General features: G+C 62.2%; 6 protein-coding genes across 6 annotated transcripts; 3 read left to right on the top strand and 3 right to left on the bottom strand.

Moving 5' to 3' along the window:
• Positions 1 to 120: 120 nt before the first annotated feature.
• On the top strand, positions 121 to 4,649 carry PAN0_006d2830 (GRAM-domain-containing protein; the record flags this gene model as incomplete). Its single annotated transcript, XM_014801473.1, has 3 exons — positions 121 to 347; positions 487 to 555; positions 617 to 4,649. 3 exons carry the CDS (start codon positions 121 to 123, stop codon positions 4,647 to 4,649), a joined length of 4,329 nt encoding a protein of 1,442 aa, XP_014656959.1.
• A 123-nt stretch (positions 4,650 to 4,772) lies between these two features.
• Positions 4,773 to 5,512, bottom strand: PAN0_006c2829 (uncharacterized protein; the record flags this gene model as incomplete). Its single annotated transcript, XM_014801472.1, has 3 exons — positions 4,773 to 5,129; positions 5,195 to 5,272; positions 5,351 to 5,512. The coding sequence occupies 3 exons, from the start codon at positions 5,510 to 5,512 to the stop codon at positions 4,773 to 4,775; spliced, it is 597 nt and encodes a 198-aa protein (XP_014656958.1).
• A 467-nt stretch (positions 5,513 to 5,979) lies between these two features.
• Positions 5,980 to 7,221, bottom strand: PAN0_006c2828 (uncharacterized protein; the record flags this gene model as incomplete). Its single annotated transcript, XM_014801471.1, has 1 exon — positions 5,980 to 7,221. One exon carries the CDS (start codon positions 7,219 to 7,221, stop codon positions 5,980 to 5,982), a length of 1,242 nt encoding a protein of 413 aa, XP_014656957.1.
• An 883-nt stretch (positions 7,222 to 8,104) lies between these two features.
• PAN0_006d2827 (uncharacterized protein) lies at positions 8,105 to 12,031 on the top strand (the record flags this gene model as incomplete). The annotated part of the gene is made up of 1 exon (XM_014801470.1): positions 8,105 to 12,031. The coding sequence occupies one exon, from the start codon at positions 8,105 to 8,107 to the stop codon at positions 12,029 to 12,031; it is 3,927 nt and encodes a 1,308-aa protein (XP_014656956.1).
• Positions 12,032 to 12,522: 491 nt separating this feature from the next.
• Positions 12,523 to 19,266, top strand: PAN0_006d2826 (uncharacterized protein; the record flags this gene model as incomplete). Its single annotated transcript, XM_014801469.1, has 1 exon — positions 12,523 to 19,266. One exon carries the CDS (start codon positions 12,523 to 12,525, stop codon positions 19,264 to 19,266), a length of 6,744 nt encoding a protein of 2,247 aa, XP_014656955.1.
• A 264-nt stretch (positions 19,267 to 19,530) lies between these two features.
• On the bottom strand, positions 19,531 to 21,920 carry PAN0_006c2825 (uncharacterized protein; the record flags this gene model as incomplete). Its single annotated transcript, XM_014801468.1, has 3 exons — positions 19,531 to 21,323; positions 21,376 to 21,846; positions 21,902 to 21,920. 3 exons carry the CDS (start codon positions 21,918 to 21,920, stop codon positions 19,531 to 19,533), a joined length of 2,283 nt encoding a protein of 760 aa, XP_014656954.1.
• Between the last annotated feature and the right edge of the window lie 1,406 nt (positions 21,921 to 23,326).

Raw genomic sequence — 23,326 nt, 5'->3', positions numbered from 1 at the left:
CATGCATGGTGACAAGCGCCGGAGTGCCGAGCTGGACTCCACCCTGCTCCCTTTGTTGCGGCAACGCGCTTTCCGAAGGAGAAGCGGGCGGACTGCGGGTTGGCCGCGCGAAAGCTCCACATGCGCTTCCGCCGCCAAGGCTCAGCGAAAACCAAAACGCGGCGGCTCGAGCGCCCTGCTGCTGGGCCTTTTTTCCGGCCGTGCTCGACGCAAGTCCGTGTGGAGCAAAGTGCGGATGTACCGGAGTGGGGCACACAGGGGCCCGGCGTGTTCCCACTCGGTCAGAAAGGTGGCCGCGATCGCGCGTGGGTCATGCACATCTTTCGTGTGCAGCTGTGCCCAGTGCAGTCCGTTGCTGCTGCCCCCTTCCGAAAGGGACCCGCCACTCCTTCCTGACACCTCGACACCATCACCGCCGTCTGATCGGACAGCTTCCGAAAGGCAATTCACCTGCACAGTGATCGCGCTGCTCAGTTTCTGATATAGCCTGCTCACCTCCGTCAAAACCCATCTGGACTTTGGGAGGCCCGTCTATCAATCCGACAAGCAGTTTTGGTGGGTTGACGAACGGAAGAACGCATCCCACCCAGCATCCCCTGCATCAGCACCTGCCTAGCGAGCCGCATCTTGCGCATCAGCAGCAAGCATCTGCTCGTGGCGCCGACACCCACATGTCGTCGTTCAAAAACATCTTTCGAAACACCAACAAAGACAGTCCGTCGGCTGCATCCAGCTCGGGAGATCACAAGCGCACCAAGTCCACTTCGGCATCTCCGTATACTTCTTCGGGCCAGCCGACGCTCGACTCATCCTTTTCCAGGGGTGCTTACGCTGCGACCAACTCTTCGGTGCCCGTCTCGCCGCTCTCCACGCCGGTCAATCTACCTGCCATCGACGTGACCGACGTCTCGAGTCTCAGCCCTCAGCGTCCTCAGAGTTCGGCCGACTCCGACGCCTCCACGCTGCGAACTGCTGTGCCTCCCGCCGCAGACGACGCTCACCCAATCCAGTCCAGCTCGGTGCGTTGGGATCCCAAGGGCACCGTACCTGCCTCGTCCTCATCACGATCCATGGCGCGCCCGTCCTCCTCGGGCCACAGTCAGTGGCGCAGCGAGCCCGGTGGAGCGCTCTCCTCAACGGGCGGCGGCAAAGCCTCTCGTCGCAGCTCCAAGGTAGACAAGAGCGACGACGGCCACGGCAAGTCCGAACCGCTCAACCGCCACGAGCTGATGCGACGCGCCATGGCCACCGCCCAGGACTACCACGCCGACGACCACGACGGCGACGACAGCGGCAGCGTCTTTGAGGATGATCATGACCACCTCTCAAACTCGCATCACTCGCATGGCGCCAGCCATCATGCCCACAACCAGCATCACCCCGCCCATCCGCATCCCAACACCTCCACCCCACTCACTTCCCGTCTCGCCCCGCATCCAGATGCTCCTTCAGATCGCCCCGGCGATGGCAGCCTCTCCATCGATGCCTTTGGCAATGGCCATCCTCGTGTCGTCAGTGCCAATGCTAATGGCGCGCACAACGCCAATCCGGCTCGCTCCTCGGCCTTCCCCACGCCTGCCACGCCGTCCAAGGAGACGTCTTCGGCCGCCGCCCCCTCGCAGACTCTCACGGCATCTGCGACCATGCCTACCATCGTCACTCCTGCGCCCATCCGTGCCGAACTGCCTCGGTCAGACTCTCTCGAAGAGATCATCAACCAGGGCAACGTGTATTCTCCCAATCGTCCTGCCTCTGAAGGCTTGGGATTCCAAAACAACGGCCAGCGCGGAGCACCACAGCGCGCCAGCACGCTCATGGATCGTCCCATCTCGCCGGAGCGCAACACACTTCAGGGCATGTCCAAGAGCGCCTCGAGTGGCGCACTTCTCCGCCCCTCGGATGTGCCCAGCGCCATGGACGGTAGCCCCAGAAGGCCCTCCGACGCTGGCTCCACGAGCGGCCTCGGTCCCGGCTCCCTGCTGCGTCTGCGCAAGAACAGCGACAGCAGCACCATCAGCAAGATGAGCAAGGGCAAAAAGAACGGTGCCGCCTCGACCGGTATCGCGGGCGCCTTAGCAGCCAGCGGCATCGCAGGCATGGGTGTCGGACACGCCGCTGCGCTTCAGCAATCGCAAGCCGCCTTGGCTGACGCAGACTCCACCGCGACCAAAAAGAAGAAGGATGCCAAGCGTGCCAACTCCGCGAATGGTGATGATGGCGCTGCACACGTCTCTGGCTTCCAGGGCGGTATCTATCGTGATCCCTCCACCGGAACTGTGGTCGAAAAGGATCAGGATGGCAACCAGTTTCATCCTCCGCGTCCCCACCGCGACCGCAGTACGAGCAGCTTCATGTCCTACGACGGATCCGTCACCAGCGATCGCTCGTCTGTCAGTGGCCTCGGCGCCGCCGCCGGCTTTGGAGCCGCTTCGGCCGCGCTGCTGTCTTCGATCGGAGGCGTGCCCGGCATGCCCACCCCCATGCTCACGCCCGACGGCGGCCATCCGATCGGTGTCGGTGGCCTCGTTCCGCCCGAGGCGGGTGGTGTCGGTGGCGGTGGCGACCACATTGATGGCGAGACCACGTGGCCCGACGACATGGGCCCGCAGATCACAGGATTCGCGGTGGCCAGCTCCAAGCGCAACAACGAATTCCACCAGCTCTTTCCCCAGGTGCCCGAGGACGACTACCTCATCGAAGACTACGGTTGTGCACTTGTGCGCGAGATCCTCACGCAGGGCCGGCTGTACATCTCCGAGAACCACCTGTGCTTCAAGGCCAACATCTTTGGCTGGGTCACCAACGTCGTGCTGCCTTTCTCCGAGGTCATCTCGATCGAGAAGCGCATGACGGCGTTCGTCATCCCGAACGCCATCCAGATCGCCACGCTGCAGAGCAAGCACAACTTTACGTCGTTCCTCTCGCGCGATGCCACGTACGATCTCATCGTCAACATCTGGAAGCTCTCGCATCCGGGCGTGCCCATCGCCGCAGCCGACCAGGCGGACCTGACCGACGAGTATTCGGAGATCGAGGACGAGGCGGACTCGTCTGCCGCTGCCGCCGGCGCGGGCGGTGCAGATGCCAAGCAGCGCGATGGTGATCAGGGCGGCAAGGATGGCGGAGAGTCGAAGCCGTCGAAGCGCGCGCGCCTCAAGCGCAAGCTCAAGGGCACCAAGACAGGCGTGCGCGACGAGAACCTGGCGGCAGTGGCGGCGGCAGCCGCGAGGTCGGGCACGCCGCTCATCCCGCAGAGCCGATCGCCCGCGCCTGGCGCCAAGCGCGTGGCGCACCGCAAGACGACGTGTCCGTGCGAGGAGAAGAAGGAGCACTTTTCGTCGGTGGTGCTCGACACGACGTATCCGGCGGTGCCGGAAAAGATATACAACCTGCTGTTCACGAGTGGCTTCATGAAGGAGTTCTGGACCAACGACCAGAAGCTCATGGACCTGCAGGTGGGCGAGTGGAGCCCCAACGCCGAGAACCGCAACCTGCTCACGCGCGACATCTCGTACATCAAGCCGCTCGCGGGCGGGTTTGGGCCCAAGCAGACCAAGTGTGTGCTGGTGGACGCAAACGTGCACGTCGACTTTGACAACTACGTGGTGACGCTCACCACGACGCGCACGCCCGACGTGCCCAGCGGCGGCAGCTTCTGCGTCAAGACCAAGACGTGCATCACCTGGGAGGGGTCGGGCAACGTGTCGCGCGTCTACGTGACGTGCCAGGTGGAGTGGTCCGGCCGCAGCATGCTCAAGAGCATCATCGACAAGGCATCGCTCGACGGCCAGAAGCAGTACTACAAGGAGCTCGACGAGGCGGTGCGCAAGTACCTCACCGACCACGCCTCCGAGTTCAAGGAGGAGGGCGACGATGCCGCCGCAGTCGAAGAGATCGCACGCGCCGCAACGCCCGGGCCCAACAGCCGCAAGGGCGCCGCAGCGGCGGGCGAAGCTGGCGCCAACAACGGCGACCGAGCGGCCAACGGCGGCTCGGGCGGGGCAGGCGCAGGCAGCAGCGGCGATTCGGCCGGCAGCGGCGGCATCGTGGACCGCGTGATGGACGGCTTGGGCATGGTGGGCGATCTGGTGGGCGGCGCGCTCGAGATGGTTGGCCTGCAAGACGTGAGCTTCAAGACGCTTGCGTTTGGCGTGGCGATTGTGGTGCTGCTGGTGTCGAACGTGTACACGTGGCGGCGCGGGTCGGGCGCGCTGGCATCGTCGTCGCGCATGGTGCAGCATCTGGACGGCATGCATGCGGCGCAGATGAACCGCGGCTACTTCAGCCACGACGGCTACTACGGCCCGCTCTCGCCGCGTCGCGGTGCGGGTGGCGAGAACGGTGCGCCGCCCGCGTACGAGCGCGTCTTTGCCCCCAACGTGTACATCACGCCGCCCGGCGGCGCTGCGATGACACCCGAGGCGATCGCAAAGACGGTCGCCGACGTGCTGGAGCGCATGTACGAACAGAACCTCGAGCGCTTCACCAAGGGCGCGCGCGAGGCGGACGCGGATCCCGAGACGGTCAAGCGGCTGCTCGCAGAGACCGAGGCGCAGCTCAACCGCATCGAGCGCAAGCTCAAGGCGCTCAACCAGGATGCTGCCCAGGCTGGCCAGGCTGCCACTGGCAATCCCAAGGCGGAGCTTTGAGCCCAATTCCAAGTCGTTCCTTTTTTCACTGCTCGGGCATGTGACGGGGTGGAGATGAAGCTGAGGCATCGTTCGAAAGCGGAAGGGTACAAATACAAGGCACTGATCTCAAGGGCAACTGGTTTAGGAGTGGGGATTAGCTTCCGCCTCTAGGGCGTCGGCTTTTGCCAGCAGCGCTAGTTTCTTGTGTTTGAGTGCGGCGAGGGTGGCGTTGAGATTGTCGAGCTGAGCCTGGACGGCGGGGTCGGTGGGGGCGGGTGGGGCGTCCTGCAGCTTGGACTGGTGTTTGTCGATGGAACGCAGGTTCTGCAGGCGTTGTTGCAGAGCTTCGTGGCGATTGCGCAGCGCTACGACACGACGGTCCTCGCGCGAGATCTCGGCGGCTGCTCGTCGACAGAGCTCCTCGATGTGGGGTCGAACTTCCGAGGCAATGTGCTCGCGCGCTTGCTCAATGTCGCGGCCCGAGACAAGATCAAAGTGCTGCACAGAAGGATGCGACGGTCAGAAAAGCGCACTGGACGGAGTCGAATCGTATGGATACGTACGCGCTGGGATTTGAGAACGGTGACGAGACGAGGATGGTCCTGAATTGCGTAGTTGAGATTGTAAATTGCCTCGTTCATCTGCGCCACAACACAGAACGTGCGATCAGGTCAGCATATCGTTCCATTCTCCTCCTACCGATTCTATACCGTACTTACTGTCTGAACGCAGCTTGCCGTGGACGAGACGCATGACTGGAGCGACGAGATGAGGTGGTGGGATGGCTGGGGCATCATCGGGGCGTATGGCGCATCGTACTGCTGCGGCTGACCGGGCGCCATGCCGGGTTGCGAATACGACGACGCTCGTGGCATCAGCATGTTTGGTCTTTCCAGCAAAGTGCAGTGATAGCGCTCAATCGAGCAAAGCCAGGGTGTTTGGATGGAGATGGTGGTGGGAGTTGGTTGAGCCGACAGAGCAACACCTGCACGTCGAGGCAGCACTTTTGCAGTGTTGCTCTCTACGCAAGGGAAGCCGAGAATCCGCAGCCAGGCGCGTGAGACGCGCGCGTCTCGCTCCCAACACCGACGAAATTTCAAATTTGTTACACCTGCGATCCCAACAAACCAGGTTTTTGCTCTCAACCCTCATCCTTCCGCCAAGGCTTGCAGGACCGTCTTGTCTTCCGAACTGGATTCACGTCTGGTCGTTGAGAGAGGTGGTTTGAATTGATACAGGCTGCTGGCAAGAGATAGAATACAAGTGCAAGCTAGTAGGCAAGACGGCAGAGCCGATTGAGGAAGAACAAGCATGAAACCACTGCGTCGGTTCGAAAATCGGCGTGATCTCAAGGGCTCTTTGAAGGCTGATGGGCAGAGCAGGCGGAAGGGCCTCTGCCTCCAGGCGTTCCTGCACCCGCAGCGCCACACGGGCTGAGGTTACCCCACGCATTGGTGAGGCCGGCCCAGACCTTGCTGCCGGGCACAGGCTGGATGTTGTCGACGACGTGGCGGATGATCATGCCCGTATTGCGGTCGAACTCGTATCGAAAAATGACGGTATAGGTGTGCGGATGCGACGAGACGCGCGAGATGCCCTCGAAGCGCAATCTCACTATGAGCCTTTCCGGCCCAGACCCATTTGTCAGCGCCTTAGCCTCGGGCTTTTGATGGATAGACGAGCGGCTGCCGAGCAAGGTTCCGGATCGCGAACGCCCTTCGAAACGCGCCGACTCCAGATGCAGCTCTGTGTGATGGAAGAGCGCCGAGAGGGCATGGCGCAGTAGGTGCGAGCTTGCGACGTACATGGTGCGACCGTTGAAGCAGATGGTCGGTCCGCCGCGCGAGTGCGGCTCGTCTGCATCGAGCGAAGCCAAGTCGCGAACATTGCCTGAATGTCTGGCATTGGAGATGCTTGAGCTGCTCTCGACATCGGAGGGCCCGTCTTTGCCGATGCCGATGTGCGGAAGCGGTGGCCGGAATTCAAAGGCGATCGACGGGTGGTAGAGGCTGTCGAAGACCTCGTCCGGGCGAGTCGCACGCGCTGGGGAAGCGTGCGTCGGTGCTGCCCGCCTGAGCAGGCTCTGACCCAGGAATGGTGAAAGCATGGGCAGAAGCCCTTTAGCGGCTGACCAGCGCGAGCGTACGGCCGCCAGAGGTCCCTTGGACGATGCCGAGTCCGATTGGGCACTTCCATGGTGGTCGCATTCGAGGTCGTCCAGATCCACGACCCCCTTGTGCATGAAATCAGGCAGGCTTTCCACGATGACGCGACATGCCTTGCCTACGCGAGTCTTGTACTCGTGGTCGGAGATACCTTGAGGACGGTGGCCTGGCTGGCCTGACCCAGAGGGCTCGCTGGGCGATTCCGAGAGGAGCAATGATAGCGACTGCGGCTTTCTGAGGCTGTGCTTCTCAACCAGCTGTCGAGGAGCTAGGGATGTAGCAGGTCGTGCATGGTCAAGGCGCAGATGTTCGAGTGAACGAGGTCCGTGGCGAAGGCGCGAACCTTTGCCTCTCAAAGTCGTGAGAGGAGATGGCAGAAGGGGCCGCGCCGCAGCCAGTTGCACTGCACACTTTGTGAGCTTCATGACGCGCCGAGCTGTTGGCACAGGACGTGCATGGTGAGGTGCTGTGGCAGCAGCGATACTACTGGGGTCGAAGGAGGTGGACGAGATGGATGAGCGTGGAGAAGCAAAGCAAGCTGAGCACGGCCTCCGGCTTTCGCGTTGGATGCAGCGTTCCTGCAGCGCTGCTTGCTGAGTGAGGGTGCACGGCCTGACTGAATTTCTGTCCACGAGAACCGTCCGTGCCGAGCCAAAAAAATGGACAAAAGGCGCGGAGGTGGAGGCTGGATTTTTCAAAGGCACGTGACTACCACGCGCGCAACCCAGAGCCGCCCTCCCAAGGCGCGCGTGAGCGCTGAGGCGCGGGGTTGCTGCTGCTATTTTTTTTTGGCGAAGGTGACATCTGGAAAATGGTGCTGTGCTTTCGTTTGGTGTTGGTTGCCGGATGCAGTGAGCCCAACGCGGATCTGCACAGCAGGACTCATCGGGCTGGCGAATCATCACAAACGAAACGAAGATAGTGCAGCATAAGCTCGGCTCTCGGTGTCCAGGCTTACAGCACTTTGGCATTGGCCACATGTCGGATGACCGACCCACTTTGTAGCTTTGTTTGCACACCTGCTCCCGTTCGCCATCCCATCCCTACAGCCTCTGCATCTGCGCTATCCGCTCTATCTTCCACACGCCTCGGCCACCGTCTGACTCGCTACATTCTCAGGGCGGACATACTATCCATAGCTGCACCGCCTCAACAAAACATTGTGCACAACCATCATACTTGATCGATCCAACGCTTCGATCGTCCTGGGCAACCTAGGCTGATGCCCTTCAGCTGGACTCGCAATACACGGTTGTGAGCGCGGACACAGCGCGGACACGGATATAGATCCTGGCTTCTGATCTTGCGATGGACGTCCTGCCACCAGCTCCATCGCCTTCGGCCAGCCCTTCGAGGCTAGCCATGGCCTCACCGCAGCGCCTTCGCCGAAGCCTGCGACTCTCGGGCGCTTCTTCTTTGTCATCGCCCGTGCGTGATCTCAACAAGGAGAATCTGGGCTTCGCATCTAACACACAGCCCTCCAGCTCTGCAAAGACACCCGCCATCGGACTTACCGACGATGCCAAGCACAGCAGCAGTCCCTTGTCGGGCTCCCCGCTGGCGAGCAGTTCCCCTCAGCACTCTTCGCCCGTGCGCGCACGAAGCTCACCAACTCGGCATCGTTCGCCTCTGCGCCGCCGCTTGGTCGGCCCTTCCGACGACTTCGTCTCTTCCTCGGACGAATCCGATGACTCGGCCGTCGTCTTCTTCGGAAAGCCTTCGTCGGCCGAAAAGAAGAAGCGCATCCACTACGAGCAGCGCGTGCTCGAAAAGCGTCTCAAGCACAAGGACAGCCTCGTCCTCACACGGCGCCGTCCCATCAGCTTCAATCCAGACGACACCATGCTCGTCGACGATCACCTCGACTACGGCTGGTCCGCTTCCGGTCCGGCGCCTACCCCTTCCCGCTCCGTCTTGCTCAATTTCGACGCTGTGGCCGAATCGCCTGCTAGCCCCGTCTCTCCTACGCGAAGCAGGCGGATCAGCTCGCTCCCTTCCAAGTCTCCCTCCGCTTCTCCCTCTCGGACCCCAGATACACAGCCACCGGCAGGCGAGCCAGACGAGGACACCCTGACCGCAGAGGTCCAAACGCTCACAACTCCAGCTGAGCGTCAAGATTCTCCCTCTGATCCAAAGTCACCGCAGCGAGCACCAAAAACTGATGTCAAGGCTGACGAGGGACACCAACAGCGACCATCAGAATCACCATGCGGGAATGCCCGCCAAGTCAATCCATTTGTGGAGGCGCAGAAGAGTCCTGCAAAGAACTCGGCCTCCCACAGCCCTGCTAAGCAGCTGAACAAGTCCCCTCATCGCAACCAAAGCCCAATCCGCTCGGTCGAGACGCTCATCGGTGCCACCATGTCCCAGAATCGCGAGGCTCACTCTCCTCAACGCTCGCCGCGTCGATCACCCAGGCTCTCGTTGCGTGCCTTGCAGCTCTCCACCTCGCCCACTAAGCTCGGCTCTCAACAGCTCGCATTTGCCTCGCCGTCGCCATTCCAGCACGCTCTCCCACCCGTGCAGGCTACCCCCTCCCAGCAATTGGCCTCCACCCAGCTCGTTCCTCCAAGCACCGGTCTTTCACGATTTGCATGTCTCCAAAACATCTCGTCCATCAGCCAGCCACCCGAGACGCCCGCAAATCGCGTCCTCTCCATGCGACTGGGTCATCATGCTGTCGTCCCATCACCATTCATCTCGAGTGGTGCATTTGCTCCCGTTGCAGAATCTCCCGCCAAAGCAATGCAGACACCGCGAACGCCAAGCCGCGCCGAGCCGACGTTCTCGCTGCCCTCTCCTCCCAAGATGGCTGCGCCCAGCGAGCAACGTGCTCCACCCTCGCCTTCGAAAGCTGCTCCTACTCCTGCCACTCCTTCAGTCAGATTCGCAGACCCCGAAAGTCGCACAACACCCAGCGCCACAACTCGCCGACAGGAAGACGACGTGACTCTTGCTGCCAGATCGCCTTCCGCAAAGACAACCCACGCCTCACCAGACCGCACCGGCTCTCCATGCGCCTCACGAGTTCCACCTCAACCGCTCTCATCTCCAGTACGCCAAGAGTCTGAGGCGGTCAATGCCTCGCTCTTGACTCCTGCACGCGAATCGGTCTCCGTGTCTGATGCAAACAACGCGTCACCAGCACCCGTCTTCAGGCAGACCGCTCGACGCGTTCCCATTCATCAGCACGAAGCCGACTTTGGCGTGAAAGTGTCTCCGGAAAGATCTCCTAGAAAGGCGTATACCAACAGCTCTGCCAAGTCGGTCGATTTCGGTCCCAAACCGGAGCGAATCCCAGCGCGACGAGTTCAGGTGCACTCCACGGCCGCAGCGCGTACCAACGTCCTCAAGCCCGGCGAAAGGGCGGGGCAGGAGGCGTCCAGGGCTCCCAGCGTCGCTTCCAAAGCAGCGCGATCGGTCAGCGTGGGATCGAACAGGTTCGGCAGTCAAGGTACAAGCCTGCCTCCGTCGGCTCTGTCCGGTGCTGCAAAGGCCATACAGCATCGACTAGCCTCTGCCCCCGCAGCGGCAGCGGCAGCCGCGCAACCTGCCTCCAGGGGAGTATCGTCCTCGCAAGGCCCGTCGGTGGCATCCAAAGCTTCTCGAGGACAAAACTCTGCATCGGCGATATTTGGACACAAATTGTCATCGCCGGACAAGCCCGCGCGGTCTGTTAGTGGATTGCCTCGACCAAGGCCGGCAACCGCAGGAATCAGCTCTCTCCCATCCGGAGGCCCTGGCACGCGTCTTCCCCGACCAGCCTCTTCGAGCCAATCGGCGGGACCCGTACGTCCGACGTCGCGTCCAGTACCCATGGCGATCGCAAGGCTTGCACCATCCCAGTCCGGGCTCAACCGCGTCAATTCAGGCGCACCAACAGCAAAAGCCGCAACTGCTGCTGCTACTGCTGGTGCGGAGGCAGACAAATCCATCGCCAAGTCCGCGACGGTTGTCGAGGACGACCCAGCTGCTCGCACTTCTAGTGCATTGAAGGCGGGTCCCGCCAGTGATTTCGATGCGCCCAGCGAGGCAAGCACTCGAGTGAATGCTTCGGAGGATCCAACTCCCTCCGTCACCCTTGCCGCACGGTCCTCACCTGCCAAACCCTCTGTCAACATGGCGTCGAAAGGATCGGCTCTCGGCGGTCCTACCAGAGCGATTGGTCGCAATCCAGAGCAAGGAGTCGTGCGTTCATCGAGCCCGGTCACTCTGGTGGCTTCGAGTAAACCTGCGGCTTCGGCTCGTCCACCTCCAGTCATGCTCGACCCCGAGCAGCAGCGATTGCGATGCTTGGCGATGCAAGAGAAAGCGAGGAATCGCGCACCCAAGGCCAATACCACGCCAGCAACTTCAGAGGCGGAAGAGTCGCCCTCTTCAGAGATCGCCACAGACGGTGCCCAATCTTCGGATGGCGCGGACCAGCTCGTCTCACAAGCTCCGCCATCCGCGACATCTCGTCCCTTGGCCAACGAGAGGAGCGTCTCATCTCCGACGGATGCGTCTGCAGAGATGCTTCCCGGGACAAGCACGCAGAGTGGACCAGCAGCTACCTCGCAGGCACTACCGGCCACTGCTGTGGCTTCGGCAGCTACAGCTGTGCCAGTCCCGCCCACAACGACTACAGGCCGGCCGCTGCGTTCTGCGCGAAACGCTTCTCGCTCGCTCACACCTTCTGCGACGCGCGTTCCGCCGTCGAGAGGGCGCGCTCTGAGCCTCAACGATATCATCGCCGCGCGCAAGATCGATGTGCCGCTTTCCCTGACCGACCAGCTGCGGCTGGCCGACACGGTGCACAAGAAGCACAACGAAAAGACCCTGGCGCGCTACAAGATCACCAAGATCCAGAGGCCGTACGAGAGACCACCGAGCCCCGATCGTCACGACCACGAGCCTGAAGCCTGCATCATCACCGACGACATTAGCAGTCATCGACTGGGTAAGGGCGATGCTGCACCCTACTCTACTCCGACCAAGAGGGCGGCTCAGTCGGATTCCGGTTCGTCGGAGGCGCGCAAGTGCGTGCGCTGGTACCGACCGCTCTTCGTCGGCAAGGGCGCGCAATACGGCACGCAGAAGTGCGAGAGCAAGCCAGCGCTCAAGCCCATCCACTATGAACTGGACCGGTTGGGCAACAAGATTGCCACGGGCAACTCGCCCAAGCTGGGCAAGGGGCAGTCGATCATCATCTATCGCAACTACTTCAAGGGCGAAGCCGAGCCTGCCGACGACTAGCATCGTCCTACGGCTGTATTTCTAGCTTACACATCCTACATTGCATTACATTGACTGGGAAGTTGCCGACGAAGGTGCTTCTCAATCTGTGTTGAGGTGGACGAGAGGTTGTGGAGAAAGAGAGGAGGCGTGAGGCTGGCAAAGGTCTGCTCAATCGTGCGAGAATTTGAGTGTGCTTTCTCGGAATTCGGATTGCGGCGGAGGCTAGAAATTGGCTGGTTTTCCGAGATGGAGGCGATTTTTTCCATTTTTCTGGTTTCTTGGGCCAAGGCACAGAAGGGGGAGGCGGCTGAGGCGCGTAGAGAGAGAAGAAACTCTGAATAATTCCTCTTCCAGCGCCCGGAGGAAGAAAAGTGCACCGAACACCACAACTTCTCTCTCTCTCTCTGTCTCTCTTCAACCACACCTATCCGAAGCAGTCTGACGACGTCGACGACGCTCGCTCTTCACCTCACACGAAGGCACAAGGGCGCAAACAGCGATCGTCAACCATGACTTCGTCGCTCGCAGCCCAGCTGGCCAACGTGCGCTCGCACAACGCCTCGCGGCTCGCCTCGTCCGCGTCGCTGGTCAAGCACACTTCGTATCTCTTTCCGCCCAAGACTGCGGCGCAGCAGGACCTGTTCACGGTTCACGCGCTCGGCGCCAGTGGATGGACCGAGCTCTCCGCCCAGGATGCCTCGCTGCAGCAGTGGTCCAGCTCCTCGCTCCTCTTTGGCGAAGAGAGCAGAGGCATGGATCGTCTCATGCTGCCCAAGGAGGACAACGACGCAATCGACAAGGCCGTGAGGGAGTTCCTCCACCTCGCCTCGCCGTTCCTCCTCTCCAAGGGCGCATCCAAGTGTCTCGAATGGCTCGTACGCCGCTTCCACATCCACGAGTTCAGTGTCCAGGACGTGCTTGCCGCTTTCCTGCCTTATCACGACACGCAGCAGTTCGCACGCATGCTCTCGATCGCCAAGCTCGACGGCAAGCCTCACCTGCAGTTCCTGCTCTCCGTCAAAAAGACCGCCAGTCCACTTCCAGCCGGCGTCCTCCATGCAGCCATCCTCGCGCCTGCCACCACCACTGCCAGCCTCGACCTGCTGCGTTGGCTCTCGTCCCTCATCGTCAACGACACCACCATCGCTCTGCACATCGCTCCACACCGAGCTCTCGTCAACTTCTGGACCTCAACGCTCGTTCAGGTCTGTGCGGCTCGTGCACGAATGGACGACACCCAGCACGTCTCGGGCCTCTCCAAATCCACCAGCAACTCAAAGAAGTCGGCAAAGACGCGCGCCGCCGATGCCCAGGCCATCCTCACCATCCTCCTCCCCGCAGCAGTCCGAGTGGCAGCCACCGCCTCGCTCGGTCAGGACGCGCAGATGGGTGGCTTCATGCTCCTGTGCACCATTGCACAGTCGTTCCCGCTCAGCAAGGAGGCCATTCAGGGCATCTTCACCAGCCTCGCCAAGTCGCTGTCCTCGTCCAGCATCACCACCAACGTCAACCGCGCCCTGATCTCGTGTGCTTTTGCCCTCTGCGCGAGCTCCAGCGTAGCCACTGCCCCGCTCGCGGCACAGTCCACCTCGGCCGATCGATTGATCCCGGACAGCCTTGCCGCGCTTCTCGTCGCATCGCCAGAGGCCGGCAGCTCGATCAGCGCGCTCGCCAAGCAGTACGACGGACGCGCCTTCCTCGCCCATCTGCTTGCAGCCCTCTCGGCACGTCTCTCGCACGCCTCCTCGGCTGATCTTCTCAGCACGCTGTTGCGCGGCCAGGTTGTGCACGACGAGCTTGCCATCCAAGCCTCCGAGTTGCTCCTCAACCTTCGTCTTGGCACCGTCGTTGGATCGTCCCAGGCGCTCGAGGTGGCGTTCGAAGCGCATTTCAAGGCAGACATGCTGGTGGACGCCCACAAGAACCGTCTCCGTGTTCTGCAGACCGTGCGAACCCGAAAGCCCCAGGTATTCGACGCTGCCCTCCGCAACTGCACCCGCAAGGACCAAGCCGAGGCTCGCGTTGCTGCTATCTGGCAGACGGTCCAGGCTGTCCTCGCCCTCGAGTCCGGCACGTCGCTCGACGACGCCTCTAGCGGTCGCCTCGATGGTCAAGGCCAGTCTGATATTCTCTGGCTCTCGATCCACTCTGCCGAAGCCTCGCAGCGCGTGCTCGCCCTTAAGCAGCTCTACAAGCAGGTCAAGGATGGCCGTGCACGTGCCGACGACACTATGGTCCGCGAGGCACTGCATGCACGCATCCAGGACTCGTCCGTCGACGTCCTCCAGGTGCTCTACTCGCAACCTGCCTCTCTGCTCGATGCGTTCGACAATGAGACTCTGCTCACCTCCGTCGTCGAGTCGCTGGCGGAAGAGGGCATTTCCGTCGACAGGTTCAGCCAGCACCTCCAATTTCTCCTCAACGCATACCTCGAGAGGCACGCCGACGCCCAGGACGCTGTTGCGCGGCAAGCTGTCTGGCCCAACCTCCTGCAAAGCAAGGCTCGTGCCGCGCTCGCAAAAGCGGCGGCCACCACCATCACTGGCAGCCGCAAGGTCAAGGGCCTGCTCAGCTCGATTGCCCCATCGCTCGACGCCTCGATGGCTGCCGCCGAAGCCAACGATGCGGTCGCACAGGCGATCGCCGCCTACATCTTCCCTCTCGCCGAGGCGGAACGCGCGAGCTGGATCGCCTTCCTCGAGTCCACCGCGCGACCGATCGCCGAAGACTCGAGCTCGGCTGGCGCGGCCATGTCGCGAGATCTCGCCCTCTTGTCGCTCCTGCACCTCGCAGACAAGCTCGAGGGCCACGACTTTGTCACGCTTGCCGACACTTGCCTCCACACCATCGTCTTGCCGTCGATCTCGGCCGCCGGCGCTCTCACTACCGATCAGGTCAAGCTTCTGTCCACCGTTGGTCTGCGCGACACCCTCGAGGCCTCGCCGCACTCCAAGCAGCTTGCGGAGCTCTCCAGGACGGCTGGTACGGAGCAGAGCGCGGTGCTTCTGGTCAGCTACCTGCTCATTCAGATCGTCCGACGCGTTCAAGTTCCCGCCTTCGACAGCTTTGTCACCTCTCAGGTCTCGGCCGAGGTTGCAGCCGCCAAATCGCTGCTCGGCGCGCTGTACTCGGTGGTCAACACGGCTCCACTTCCCTCATCGGTGCCGAAGCTGCTGCTCCAGATCCTGCTCGTCAAGACCGGCGATGCCAGCTTGCCCTTCCTCGCGTCCATCTGGACCAACGCAACGGCGTCGTACAGTGCTGCCGTGCGTCTGGCGGCGCTGCGCCACGCCGATGCCTACCTCTCCGCACAGGCGCAGGCCGGCGCCCAGGTCAAGGCCAAAGACTTCCAGGTCGTCGTGCCGCTCCTGCTGGCGGCTCTTGCCGATGCCGAAGCAGCCATTCGACTTGCCGCCATCTCTTGCCTCGAGCACATCCTGCGCGTCTCAAAGCACATTGCTGAGAATGCGAAAGCGATGAAGAAGAAGGGTGAGGAGGCCGAAATTTACGGTTACGAATCGTTCTACGGCGCTGCTGGATCGGACCCCATGCAGTACATCGATCTGCCCGCTCTGGTGCACTACCTGGAGAAGCTTCTCGAGCGCAAATCGGGCTTTCGAAACGATGCTACGCTGCTGCCCAAGATCCAGGCAGAGCTGCTGCAGATCGGCCGTCACGACGGTCGCAAGGAGGTCGGCGAAAAGCACGCCATGGTCTGCTTCATCCTCTCGCACATCCTCTGCCTCGACACGGCTGCCAACCGTCTCGTGCTCATGCAGTCGCTTGCCGGCGTCAGCGACGCTGCTAAGCTCGACATGTCGCTTCCGCTCATCCGCAACGTTGTTCAGGGAAGCGTGGCAGCAGCCACGAAGGGCTTGCGCTCGATCGATGAGCGTGAGCTCTACCTCGAGCTGCTTTTCGGAGCCTACGACCGAAGCAGCCGTACGGTCGTCGAGACCGCGTCCACAGGTGCGTGGGCGCTGTTCTTGGAGGCCGTGGCTGGCAAGGACGGAAAGGCGCTCGTCCAAAAGGCCGCCGTCCGCGCCCTCGACAAGGCCGGCTTCTTCGCCACCCTGTCCCCCGCCATGCGCAAGGAGATTTACCTGCATCTTGCCGACATCGTTGCAGACCCAGCGCTGCCCGCCGCGCCCGAGGTGGGCTCGGCGCTGCGCGAGCTGCAGCTCGATTCTGCGATTCTGATCGCCGTCTTCTCGGAGCTGCGCGATGCGATCACCACCAAGGCGCTCAGCGGGCCCGAGGCCAAGCGCGCGCGCACCATGCTGACGTCGGACGAGACGATGACGCGCACGTGCGCCGTGCTTGTCGCCGTGCTCGAGTCGGCCGTCGGCAGCAAGCTCGTGTGCTCGGGCATGCTGCTGTACGAGCTCTTCGAGGTGCTCCGTGTCGCCGTCGACTTGCATTCGGCCATGCTCGCTGCCAATGCCGAACAGATGCTCCAGCTCGCCATGGCGTGCATCGAGAAGCTCATCGACGCCTCGACCAAGGCCGGTGCAGCGGTTCCGGCCGATGTGGCACAGGCGCTTCGTGCCGATGTGATCGTCAGCGTGATCAAGTGTTCCAACAACCCGCAGACGTTCCAGCATGCCCTGCTCCTGCTCGCCAGGATCGCCAATGTGGCACCTGAAGCGGTGCTGCACAATGTGATGCCGATCTTCACATTTGTTGGCGCCACAGTGCTGCAGCGCGACGATGCATTCAGCTTCTCGGTGGTGGAGCGGGTGCTGCAGAGCATTGTTCCGGCGCTCGTCGGCTCGCTCAAGGCGTCCGACGCCGCCAAGCAGGGCAAGTTTGCTCTGCTGTGCGAGGCGAGGATGTTTGTGCGCATCTTCACCGATGCAGCGGCGCACGTGCCGCGCCACCGACGACAGACATTCTTCCGCATCCTCGTCGACGTTCTCGGCGCCGACGACTTTGCCGCTGCGGTGGCGATGCTGCTCGTCGACCGCTCGGCGCACAAGATCGTCAAGCAGCCGCGCGCCGATGCGGAGCAGACGCTGCAGCTGCCACTGTCGGTCGTGTCGCCGCACAGCGCCATGGTGCAGGTACAGGTGCTGCACCAGGTATTGGAGGAAGTGCTGCGTATCTGGGCGCACCGTGCCGAGACCGATGCGCTCAGTGAGCATGTCTTCCTCGATCGCGCCGGTCGACTCGACAAGGAGCACGTCGACCACGAAGCCGAGCCTCTGCGCCAGATTCAGGCGCTCGTCATGTTCATCCGCCAGGTGCTCACCTCCAAGGCGTTTGCCGAGGAGGTCGGTGCCGTCCCCGAGGGCCAGATCGGTCCTGAACTCGAAACGTTCATCCAGCTCGCGCTCGAGACGGTTGCGAAGCTGCGCACTACCCAGCCCGTCATTGCAACGCTGGCGCTTGAGTTGCTGGACAAGGCCATGCCCTTCTCGCCCGTCGCCAACGTGCTCACAGTCGTCTCGAAGCTCGTCGAGGACGACGACGTGCCGCGCAGGACGAGCGGCTTCTCGCTCTTTGCCAGCCGCGTGGCGGCGATGCAGGCCAACTCGCAAGACCGCACGACGGTGGCAACCTTCACTCCCGTCATCGTCAAGGCGGCAGTCGATGTGGTCGAGGCTTCCCTGTCGACGTCGCTGCGCGGAAGCGATGCCGAAGCGCTGCGCCAGGCGGCGCTCGACGCGCTCAAGACGATCGCGTCGTCTGCACAGCCATCCGAGCATGGCTCGCTCGCCTCTTCGCTGCCTGCGCTCGTCAAGCTCGGCCAGGCGGCAGCCAAGGCGCAGGATGCGCGCAGCGCTGTGCCTACAGCGGCGCGCATCAGCGTGTTCTCCATCACCCGCAGGCTCACCACCAAGCTTGGACCACGCCTTATCCCGCACATCGCTGCGCTGGTGCCGTTCTGTCTTGCCGTTGTGTCGCAGCCCTCTGCGACGGTTGCTGGCGCTGCCGACTCGGACTCGGATTCAGAGGACGCTCAGGACACAGCTCCAGGTGCGGCCAAGTCGAACGTGTCGTCGCTGCGCACAGGCGCGCTCGACACGCTGACGGGCTTGTTTGGCTCGGTGCCTACATTCATGACGTCGTACATTGGCTCTGTGATCCGACTGGCCGTGTCGCCGGAGCTCAAGGCGGCGATCGCGAGCGCCAGTGGCTCGTCGACTGCCAGCGAGCGTTCGCTTACGCAGCTCGTCTCGACGCTCGTGCGCAAGACGCCCGCTAAGGAGGTGTTCGAAGCTACGTTCCGCGTGTGGGACGACGAGATGGGCGCCGAGGTGCCTGCCGATGCCAAGTCGGAGCGTCTGGTGGGTGTGGCCGAATTCCTCGGACGTGCGCTGCGCCAAAGCGACCGCGAGGCTATCAGCGCGACGTACAAGCTCGTCTACCGCTTCCTGCTGCGTGCGCTCGACCTACGCCGCACGAGCCTGGACGGCGAGGGCGCATTGTCGCCCGCGGCCATCGGCAAGGTCGAGTCGAGCCTGGTGCGCTCGGCGTTCATGCGCATGGTACTCAAGCTCAATGAGGCTGCTTTCCGACCGCTCTTTATGCGCATGTTCGACTGGGCCGTGCTGGATCTGGTCGACGATGCCGACGAAGAAGCTGCTGCAGCCGACGGCGTGGTGGCCCGACAGGTCGTGCTATTCAAGACGTTCAACGCTCTCAGCGAGACTCTGCGCAGCCTGGTGTCGTCGTACTACTCGACGCTTTTGGACCAGGTGGTGGAGCTTCTGTCGGGATGGAGCAAGCTTTCGCGCTCGCCCGCGGCCGGAAGCGTGCAGGCCGAGCTGTGGGTGCACGTCGTGCGTTCGATCCAGCTCTCGGCCACGCACGACGAGGGAGTCTTCTGGAACCCCACGCGTGTGGCGCGCATCGCTACGCCGCTACTGGACCAGATGAATCTGCTTGCTGGCGCGGGAACGTTCATTGACGAGGCCGACTTTGTCACCACGCTTGGCGGAGTCATCACCGCTCTGCTCACCAACGTCAATGACGAACCCACGCTCAAGCTGTTCAACGCCAAGCTGCTCCAGCGAGCCTCGGGTACGCGCGCGGCCAACAGCACGCGCGTCCGTTCCACTGCCACCCAACTCCTGGCACACATGTGGTCGGCACAGAAGGACCACCTCCTCCCCCTTGTGCCCGAGACCATCGCCCAGCTCTCCGAACTGCTCGAAGACGACAACGACGACATTGTCGGTCACGCCAACCAGTTCCGCGTCCACATCGAAGCCGCGCTCGGCGAAAGCCTCGAGTCCTACCTCACCTAAAAGCTCGCAGTACACTTCGCCATTGCACCAATTCAATGTTGCTTCCCACACTCCTGTCTGCTGCATCCACGTCTGTGATCCCGCTTCCGGTGCTGTTCACGATCACGCGGGAAATTGCGTAAGGAAATGTCAAAGAGACGCTGCTTTTCGACAGCAAGGCAATATTGGATTAGCGAGGATCATGCGGATGACTAACTTAGATAAGAGGCGGAGGGTTGCGGAACGATCGTGTGGAAGGCTGAAAATCAAGTGCCGCCAGCCGGATCACCAGAAGTTCATCTCCTGTTCCAAACCGGCATGCGACGCGAGCGCTTCGTACAAGTTGGCCAGGATGTCGAGGTTCGAGTTGGTCGCGCCGCGAAGGTCGTTCTTGCGGAGGGCAAAGGGTGAGCGGTGGAGCCGGCGACGTTGGCCATGTGGACTCGAGGAGGCGGAGGAGGAGAGGTCGTGAGAGCCGCTGCTTGCTTGGGAGGCGGGGGCGGCAGTACGCGCGAGCCCAGCGGGCGTGAAGCGCTCGGCCCGCAAAAGCTCTTCGATAGGGATGTTGAGCGGGGGCGCGTTGATGCTGGTGCTGCCGTGCGCCGTCGCTGGGACCGAACGACCGGGATCCTCGGACGCAGGAGGCTCGGGACTATCCTCGGCGCCGAACTCTTGCAAGACTTCGTCATCGACGTCGTCTGAGCCATCGTCATCCCACCCAGTGGACGCGCTCTGGCTAGTAGCACCGCCAGAGCTATCCGATGAGCGCGGGTGACGGAATCGAGTCGAGGAGCCACGGCTGGTGTCGGGATCGTCCGAAGACAGCGCCGACTCGAATCGCTGCGCATGGACGCGAACTCTGCCGAAGAACTCGGACAGCAGGTCCAGCTTGCTTGCCGCCACCGCATCGTAAAGGCTGGAGGCTTGTGCGGTGAGTGAGGCGGAGAAGCGCGGACGCCGCTCTGGCTCGGGAAAGAGAAGGTCGCCAGACTTTGCGAGAGGACGAAAGACGAGCTTCTGATCTTCGATTGGGGCGAGCTCCTCGACGAGACGGATGCAAGTAGCCAGGTCGGCGCGAATGACGATGCGCTGGATGTTGCCCGAGCCGAGGAGGAGCATGAGGTGAGAGCGCGGGATGATTGACAAGCCCGGCATGCCCGGACGTGTCTCTGGGAGAATTGGATGGGTGAGGACGAGATGCGTCAGCGACGAGAGCGTGGCCAGGTGATGCAAAAGCCGGCCATCGAAGTTGACGAGATGAAGATGTGAGAGTGAACGCTCTGCATGCGGTGTGGGCGGTGCGGACGAGGGGGACGGAGATGACTCGTGCGCCGAGAACGTTTCACCGATTGGCGACGGCTCGTCGGGCGCGGCGGACGAGGTGGTGCCCAAGATGGCACGCATCCTTGGATCGTCCTGGAGAGCGGCGGCGATGAGGTCGCGATGGCGCGAAACGATACCGTCGAGGACGGCGACGCTGGCAACGGTTACCAGGGTGATCTCCTTGGGCCGTAGCAGGCGGTAGATGCCGGCGGACAAGCTGCTGAATTGATCGCAGGAGAGGAGCAGGTGGGTGATGTTCGGACATGCCGACAGGATCACGTCCGCTGCCGACGTGATGTCAGCTGATGCTTCGGAAACACCGTCTACAAAGTCCGCAGTCGGCACACCCGATGGGAGTCGATGGCTGCCATCCGACGGGTCGCAGAATAGAGCGAGCGAGCGAACATGATTGCACAAATCGGGGCGGGCGGTGAGCGTGCGGCACAAGAGCGCAATCGTACGCACGTCGTGTAGATAGATGTGTCGGTAGAGCTGCTGTTCAAATCGCTGGCGATGATGTCGTGAAAGGCAGCTGATGGCCGCAGCTTGCCAAGGGTCAAGCACCTGCTCGAGCCTTCTCAAGGCCGCCGGCGACAAGCTCGACGCTGGCGGCGTGGTCGAGGAGGCTCCTTGCGGAAGCAGAGCCTCACGTCCTCGTCGGATCGAGCCGCCACCCTGCTCGAGCGACAGAAGCAGGATGAGATCCACGATCTCGAGCGGCAGAGCGGCCGTCATCGATGAAGAGAGTGCAGTCGCTGTAGGGCCCGCCGGTAGGATGGCTGGAAAGGGCAGGCGCTTTTGTGGTACGCCGGCAGTCGCTGAACGTCCTGGAAAGACGGTCGGTGTCGGTACTGGGCGTGGAAGTCGTAGTGATGCTACCGAGGCACTCGCTGCTGCCCATGATCAGGCGTTCGAGCTCGAATGCAGTTGCGCGAAGGGCTGAGCGCCCCGTGTGCTCCCAGGTCGAGCGCTTGGTCCGGGCGTTTCGGACAGGTTTCGGTCGGCGTGAAGCGCAGCCTGAGCCGAGCAGCCCAAACGGCATAAAAGTATGCGCGTGGGTTTGAAGGTTACTCGAAGGGCGTTCAAAGGCAAGAGGGAACAATGCCTTGAGGCTAGCTGGATCGGTGCGGATCCAACCCGACTTTCCGAGTGCGGACGGGAGCGTGACTGCGTCAAAGCTTGACGTGCTCTTGCGCGAGTCGAACAGCACCGGCAGTGCCGATGGGTGAGATTGAATGGATGCGCCAAAGAACAGAGTTTGAGTTCGAACGGGACCGACTGGGACGAGGCGAGGATGAGCTCGGGCGAAATCAAAGCGGCGTGGGTGAGTTACCGGTCCGGTCGGCTGGCATTCTTCTGGCGGGCACTTCGATCTAGATGGCAGTGAAGCGGAAAGCGGCGCAGGCGCAGGAACAGCGAGGTTTTTGCGCCTGTGCGTATGCTCTGTGGAGTCGATTGTGTCTGCGTACCGATCTACAGCAGGCGAGGTGAGAGCCTGCCGTCCGAGGCTGCAGACGGCAGAGCTGCACAGGCTGCAGACTCTGTTCTGGCGCTGGTGTTTGCTGAGCCTATAGACGTGCGTGGGTGGAACCAATGCAGCGGATCATGGATCCTCGTCGGTGTCGTGCAGCCGAGGGTGGAACCACGCTGCAAGCCGAGATTGGCGACAGCGGAGTCGTGGAGCAACGCAGCAGAGCGCCAGGATGATGCAGGTGTGATGGGACGAAGTTTCCGGTCGAAAGATCCGCTTTGTCCGTGCATAGATTCCACGCATATAAGCTCGAGGCGAGGGAGAAAAGGGCGGCGTTGGCAGTCCAGCGCATCTGCGAGGAGGACAGGCAAAGAGAGAGAGGAGGGGCAGGAAGAACCAACGGAGCTGCAGCCGACTTGAAGCCCGATGCTGAACCAATTGATTGGAACGTCGGCGTCCGAAGACCTGGCTCGCGGTCGGGGTCCAGACTGCCTGACAAAAGTCACAATCGGAGTCGCCTTTCGATGGACTGTCGAGCGAGCCTAGCGCCCATAGCACGAAAGACCAGACTGCCCCCTTCTTTCCCCCCAGAGTCGGAGCTGCTTGCTCTCGCAACAAAAACGCAGCGGTCGCACGCCGTTTGCGAGGGCTGGCAAGGGGGCGAGGACCGCAAGATGGATCAAAGCGATGGCCAACACGGCATGCAATTTCATGCACGCGATGGTTGCGGACCGATGCGCGAGTCTGGGCTCTAGAACGCACGCACTCGGCACTCGAGCTCGAGCTCGGCGCAACCGCGGCGGAAGTTGAAACGTATTCACTTGGACCGAGGATGGCGACGTCCCGCGAGCGCGCGTCTCTCGCCCGACCAAACGCGGCTGCGCACAAAGGCGGCGCCATCTTTCAGCAGCCGAAGCTTCTTGGACCGCTTGTTTTCGCTGGGCACATGATCCTCCGCCGTTGGACCCAAAAAAAAAAGTCTGGACGCGACAGGGCAGGTGGACGATGAAAGGGCGAGAGAACGCCTCGCTAAAGCGGCCCGCCCGTCCTCACCTAAGGCTGCCAGAAGCTCCATCCATGCAAACAACAAGGTTTGGCCACCGATTTCGGGTCACAACCGAGACCGATTGGACGGGAGAGGCGCGCCTGACGAATCTTGGAAAAGGGGGCGGTTCCAGAGAACAACAGTCCAAAGCGACGGGCACTCGGGTGGAAAAACGCGATGCGTCCGATCGGCGGGACGCGGCCGCCTCCCAAGTGAAAGGAACCTGTCCACGCCTTCTTGCG

This window comes from Moesziomyces antarcticus (genome assembly GCF_000747765.1).
Source record: "Moesziomyces antarcticus DNA, scaffold: scaffold_v10006, strain JCM 10317, whole genome shotgun sequence".
NCBI lineage: Eukaryota > Fungi > Basidiomycota > Ustilaginomycetes > Ustilaginales > Ustilaginaceae > Moesziomyces > Moesziomyces antarcticus.
The sequence above is the reverse complement of the archived record's forward strand: the minus strand, read 5'-3'. Positions and strand labels throughout refer to the sequence as shown.